Below are 6,461 nucleotides of genomic sequence, written 5' to 3'. Positions count from 1 at the left end.
TAGAAAGATGTAAAGTTGTAGAGAATGTAGAAAGATGTAAAGTTATAGAGAATGTAGAAAGGTGTAAAGTTGTAGAGAATGTAGAAAGATGTAAAGTTGTAGAGAATGTAGAAAGATGTAAAGTTATAGAGAATGTAGAAAGATGTAAAGTTGTGGAGAATGTAGAAAGATGTAAAGTTATAAAGAATGTAGAAAGATGTAAAGTTGTAGAGAATGTAGAAAGATGTAAAGTTATAGAGAATGTAGAAAGATGTAAAGTTGTGGAGAGTGTAGAAAGATGTAAAGTTATAGAGAATCCTGAAAGATGTAAAGTTATAGAGAATGTAGAAAGATGTAAAGTTGTAGCGAATGTAGAAAGATGTAAAGTTATAGAGAATCCTGAAAGATGTAAAGTTATAGAGAATCCTGAAAGATGTAAAGTTATAGAGAATGTAGAAAGATGTAAAGTTGTAGCGAATGTAGAAAGATGTAAAGTTATAGAGAATCCTGAAAGATGTAAAGTTATAGAGAATCCTGAAAGATGTAAAGTTATAGAGAATGTAGAAAGATGTAAAGTTATAGAGAATGTAGAAAGATGTAAAGTTATAGAGAATGTAGAAAGATGTAAAGTTATAGAGAATGTAGAAAGATGTAAAGTTATAGAGAATCATGAAAGATGTAAAGTTATAGAGAATGTAGAAAGATGTAAAGTTACTGAGAATGTAGAAAGATGTAAAGTTATAGAGAATGTAGAAAGATGTAAAGTTATAGAGAATGCTGAAAGATGTGGAGTCCTAACAAGTGAATACAATTGTAGATTTGTAGAAGATGTAGTTGTACAATTTTAGAGGATTCAGAAGTTGTAGAATGTAGAGTTGTGGAGAGTGTAGAAAGTAGGAGAACATTTTAGAGTTGTAGAAAATGTAATACAATGTAGAAACTGCACTCAGCTGCAACTTCATTCTTCCTTATAGTAAAAGAGAAGTAATATTGTACAGAGAAAGTGCTGAGTAGTCTATGTAGCTGTGACCACAACCCTCCCAGCAGAGGACACAGGATCTGCATTCACTTTCACTGATTATGAGTTGTCGGGTCGTCTTAAAGTGACAGTCTGTGTATGTAGTGGTCTCTGCGTGTTGTTGTGTATGTCTGTAGAGGTCTGTATATGTAAAGGTCTGTATATGTAATGGCCTCTATATGTAGATTTCTATATATGTAGTGGTCTCTATCTGTAGAGGTCTGTATGTGTAGAGGTCTCTGTATGTAGTGGTCTGTATGTGTAGCAGTCTGTATATGTAGTGGTCTCTATCTGTAGAGGTATGTAGAGGTCTCTGTATGTAGTGGTCTGTATGTGTAGCAGTCTGTATATGTAATGGTCTCTATCTGTAGAGGTATGTAGAGGTCTCTGTATGTAGCAGTCTCTATATGTAGTGGTCTATATGTGTAGAGGTCTGTATGTGTAGAGGTCTATATGTGTAGAGGTCTGTATGTGTAGAGGTCTATATGTGTAGAGGTCTATATGTGTAGCAGTCTCTATATGTAGAGGTCTCTGGATCTGTAGTGGTCTGTATGTGTAGCAGTCTCTATATGTAGTGGTCTGTATGTGTAGAGGTCTGTATGGGTAGAATTCTCAATATGTAGTGGTCTGTATGTGTAGAGGTCTGTGTGTGTAGAGGTCTATATGTGTAGCAGTCTCTATCTGTAGTGGTCTGTATGTGTAGAGATCTCTCTCTGTAGCAGTCTGTATATGTAATGGGATGTATATGTAATGGTCTCTATCTGTAGAGGTATGTAGAGGTCTCTGTATGTAGTGGTCTGTATGTGCATGGGTCTTGTGTAGCAGTCTCATCTGTAGCGATCTCTGTACATAGAAGTCTGTGTGTGTGTGTGTGTATAGCAGTCTATATATATATATATATATAGTGATCTGTGTATAGCGATTTATGTGTATATAGCAGTCTCTGTGTGCATATAGCATAGCAGTGTGATATATATATATATATATATATATATATATATATATATATATATATATATATATATATATATATATATATATATATATATATAGTATACAGCGGTCTGTGTGTGTATATAGTGGTCTATGGGTGTATAGCCATATATATATATATATATATATATATATATATATATATATATATATATATATATATATAGTGATCTGTGTGTATAGAGGTCTATATATATATATATACACATAGACCTCTATATATATATATAGACCTCTATACCCAGGGCCGGACTTACCATTGGCCTTGACTGGGCTCAAGCCCAGGGGCCCCACCCAATAGGGGGCCCCCTTTAAAAAAAAAAAAAAAAAAATTTTTTTTTTATTTTTTTTTTTTAGGGGTCCGAAGGTCCCCAGGGCCCCGGACGGCAACCCCCCTTTTTTTTTATTTATTTTTTGTAAAAAAATGTTTTTTTTAATATATTTTTTATTTTTATATATATAATATATATATATATATATATATATATATATATATATATATATATATATATATATATTTTATTATTATTATTAAAGGGCCCAGGGGTCTCCAGGGCCCCCGGATGGCAACCCACCTTTTTTATAAAAAAAATTACATTTTTTTTATATATATATATATATTTTTTTTTTTATTAAAGGGCTCAGAGGTCCCCAGGGCCCCATGTGGCAACCCCCCCCCTTTTTTATTTTTTTTATAAATGTTTATTTTTTTATTTTTGTTTATTTTTTTATTTTTTATTAAAAGGCCCAGAGGTTCCCAGGGGCCCAGAGGTCCCCAGGGCCCCCGGGTTTGGCAACCTCCCTTTTTTTATGTAATTTTTATAAATGTTTTTTTTTTTATTATTAAAGGGCCCAGAGGTTTATTTTTTCTTTTTATTAAAAGGCCCAGAGGTCCCCAGGGCCCCGGATGGCTACATATATTTATATATATATTTGTTTTCTTCTTTATTTCTTCTTTTTTTTGTAAAATCCCCCCCGCTTCTCAATTTGCAGCAGCCCCCACGCTTCTCAATTTCAGGCGGCAGCACCCCCCCTAGGTTCTCTGCTTCAGGGGGCCCATGCCTTAAGCTGTGCAAGGGGCCCCAGAATTCCTGATGGCGGCCCTGCGCATACCTCCCAACACGCACGGATTCTGTGGGACTTTCCCGCACAGACAGCTTCTTCCCGCAGTCCCGCAAAAGGGTTACATTTCCCGCACTGCAAGAGGAGGCAGCACGGAAACAGGAGGAACCGGAGTGGTGTGTGGAGGACTGTGGCTGCTGAAGGGAAGAAAGCCGAGAGCCGGGCTAATGACAGTCTGTGGCCCCGGCTGTTGGCACAGGTGAGAGGCACTCCCCCGCTCACCAACTGCCAAATCCCCCCCCGCTCAACAACTTTAATGCGCTCCCCCCCGCTCAACAACTTCAATTCGCCCCCCCCCCGCTCAACAACTTCGATCCCCCCCAATTCTCGGCTCCAGGGGGCCCCTTCAACACTCAAGCCCAGGGGCCCTCACCACCCTAAGTCCTGCCCTGTCTATACCACAGATCACTACATATATAGACCTCTATTCACACAGATCATTATATATATATATATATATATATGTATATATGTATATATGTATATATATATATATATATATATATATATATATATATATATATATATATATATATATATATATATGTATATAGTGATCTGTGTGTATAGAGGTTTATATATATGTGATATGTGTGTGTATAGAGGTCTATATATATAGTGATCTATGTGTATATAGAGGTCTATAAGTATATAGCGGTCTCTGTGTGTATATAGAGGTCTATGTGTATATAGCTGACTATGTGTGTATATAGAGGTCTATAAGTATATAGCGATCTCTGTATAGCGGTCTGTGTGTGTATATAGCGGTCTATGGGTGTATACCCATATATATATATATATATATCGTGATCTGTGTGTATAGAGGTTTATATATATGTGATCTGTGTGAATAGAGGTCTATGTGTATATAGCTGACTATGTGTGTATATAGCTGACTATGTGTGTATATAGAGGTCTATAAGTATATAGCGGTCTCTGTATAGCGGTGACAGTAGAGGGGGCGATGTGCACAGCAATCAGAAGTGTTCCTTGGCTCTCATCATCCCAGAGCGGCTCCAGCCCTTCCTTCCAGGCACTTCCTTCCTTCCTCCTCAGTATTGGGCTGCTGGGAGGGCTGTGAGGATATAAAGTTGGGGCAGAGTGAGAAATGACACAGACTTGTATTAGCGGAGCTCTCAGAACTTCTCCGCTCCGCTCTTTAGACTTTGCGCTGCGCCAGGCACCCCGCTCCGCGCCCCGCTCCTCCTCTCCTCCAGCGCAACATGCGGTCCCTCTGCCTCCTGTGGGCTCTGCTCGCCCTGGCACAGTCGGCTCCTGTGGATGAAGTCAGCTCCACCTCGGAGTTCGTATGCCTGGACACAGACTGCTACTCCATATCCTGGGAGAAGAAGAAATTTACTAAAGCCAAGACTGTGTGCGAAGCGAGGAACGGGCAGCTGATGACAGTGCGGAACTCGGTGCAGGCAGATGTCATCTCTATGTTTCTCCTGAAAGGAGAGAAGGAGGTCAAGGTCTGGATAGGACTGGAACAGCCCTTTAAAAATCGATGTACAGATGTCTTCAAGCCTCTGAGGGGCTTCACATGGGTGAGTGGAGACAGTGATACAGACTACACCAACTGGAGGGGCCCTGGGGAGAAGAAGTGTGGGGCCCAATGTGTCACTGTCCACAAGGATGGCACTTGGGGAGAGACTGACTGTGATTCCAAGGCTGATGGGTACTTGTGTGAATTAAATTATAAAGATTTGTGCAACCAACTTAACCTGATACCAGACTTGAACATCACGTATTCGCACACGTCCCTTGGCCTTGGCCGTAGTGGGGGTTATGTTTTCCCACTGGGCACCCATGCCCACATATCCACCATTCAGGACTCTCTGCAATGCACCAGAGATGGTGATGGGCCAATGCAATGGAGGCGTCTAACCCCAGGACCTTGGGATTGCAGTATAGAGAATGGGGGCTGCGAGAATGATTGTGTGGTGGAAGACGGCACCCCTAAATGTACATGCCCCCCAGAGACACAACTGAAAGAAGATAGCCGGACTTGTGTCGAACCGTGTCACCCCAACCCTTGTAGTCAACTTTGTTCTCCAATATCCGACTCGCCCGGATTCATTTGCATATGCCTAGAGGGCTATAATCTTCTAGATGATGGAAGGACTTGTATAGATATCGACGACTGTGCGGACAAACCCAACATCTGCGACCACCACTGTACCAACACCATCGGTAGCTTCGTCTGTGGCTGCAAACCTGGAATGGATTTGGTGACCACCCCCGACTGTGATAACGCAGACGGGTGTCCATCGGAATGTGTGGACATCAACGAGTGTGAAGGTCCAACGGCCCTGTGTGAGCAGGACTGTGAAAACTTCGAGGGGGGCTACCGGTGTTTCTGCTTCGAAGGCTTTGTGGTGGACAAGCAAAACCCCAACAAGTGCAAAAGGTTCTGCAACACTTCCAGCTGCAAGGCCGAGTGCGACCACAACGACATGCACAAATGCGAGTGTCCAGATGGCTACATAGTGGACCAGGACGATGACGAGAAGACCATCTGCACTGACGTCGATGAATGCGAGAATAACCCTTGCGACTATGGCTGTACCAATTTATTTGGGTCCTATAAATGTACCTGTCCGGAGGGTTATATAGTCCATGGCGCCGAATGCAAATCTGAGGGCAAACGCAAGCCTCCTCCGCCAGATATCCACAGCCTACAGCCGGCCATGTTGCTGGGGATATGCATTGGAGTTATATCCATATTAACTGTCCTGATAGCCATCCTGTGCCACATGCTGAGGAAGCACTACATGGAGCAGCATGCCTTGGACTACAAGACGAAACAATCTGAGTCAGATGTCAGACTGCAGCAAGTGAAGACAGATGCACAGAGGAAATATTAATGCCATAGACTCTTCTTCATACCTGGAACTTATAGACTATACCATGCTGCCTCTGGGTACAGTGAGTAGATATAGCTAAAAACTTTGGCCCTAAAGGGCAACCAAAAGGCAAAACTCCATCGGGTTTTTATTGCCGTCACCTTCTCTAGTGACCTGAAAACCAGAATGAGTGAAAATCCCAAATTTGGTGGTCACCAGAAGAGGAATAGAGGGGAAACCTTCAGATGGGGACACTAGTTCTGGTGACAACCTTGCAGGGATTTCCTCTCACTTCTTGTGGTATCTATGGGACAGGAAGTGAAGGGAAATCTCCCCAAGGGGACACAAATGGCAAAAAAACTGACAGGGGTTATAATCCCTAAAAAAACTGTTTTGCCTTCAGTTCTGCTTTAAATTGGGGGCTGAATTAGAGGATGGGACAGTTGCCTTGTTGTATCAGCAGCAATACTTCCTCTTTTTGTAACTAAACAATTGGAGGCAGT

General features: G+C 41.4%; 1 protein-coding gene across 1 annotated transcript; it reads left to right on the top strand.

Annotated features, from left to right (window-relative positions):
• Positions 1 to 4,094: 4,094 nt before the first annotated feature.
• LOC120938021 (thrombomodulin-like) lies at positions 4,095 to 6,227 on the top strand. Its single transcript, XM_040351673.1, has one exon. The coding sequence runs from the start codon at positions 4,336 to 4,338 to the stop codon at positions 5,977 to 5,979; it is 1,644 nt and encodes a 547-aa protein (XP_040207607.1). The 5' UTR covers positions 4,095 to 4,335; the 3' UTR covers positions 5,980 to 6,227.
• Positions 6,228 to 6,461: the final 234 nt, after the last annotated feature.

Source organism: Rana temporaria, chromosome 4 (assembly GCF_905171775.1).
Source record: "Rana temporaria chromosome 4, aRanTem1.1, whole genome shotgun sequence".
Taxonomy (NCBI): Eukaryota; Metazoa; Chordata; class Amphibia; order Anura; family Ranidae; genus Rana; species Rana temporaria.
The sequence above is the reverse complement of the archived record's forward strand: the minus strand, read 5'-3'. Positions and strand labels throughout refer to the sequence as shown.

Coding starts and splice junctions, on each gene's coding strand:
- LOC120938021 (XM_040351673.1), top strand. CDS start 4,336: ATGCGGTCCCTCTGCCTCCTGTGGGCTCTGCTCGCCCTGGCACAGTCG.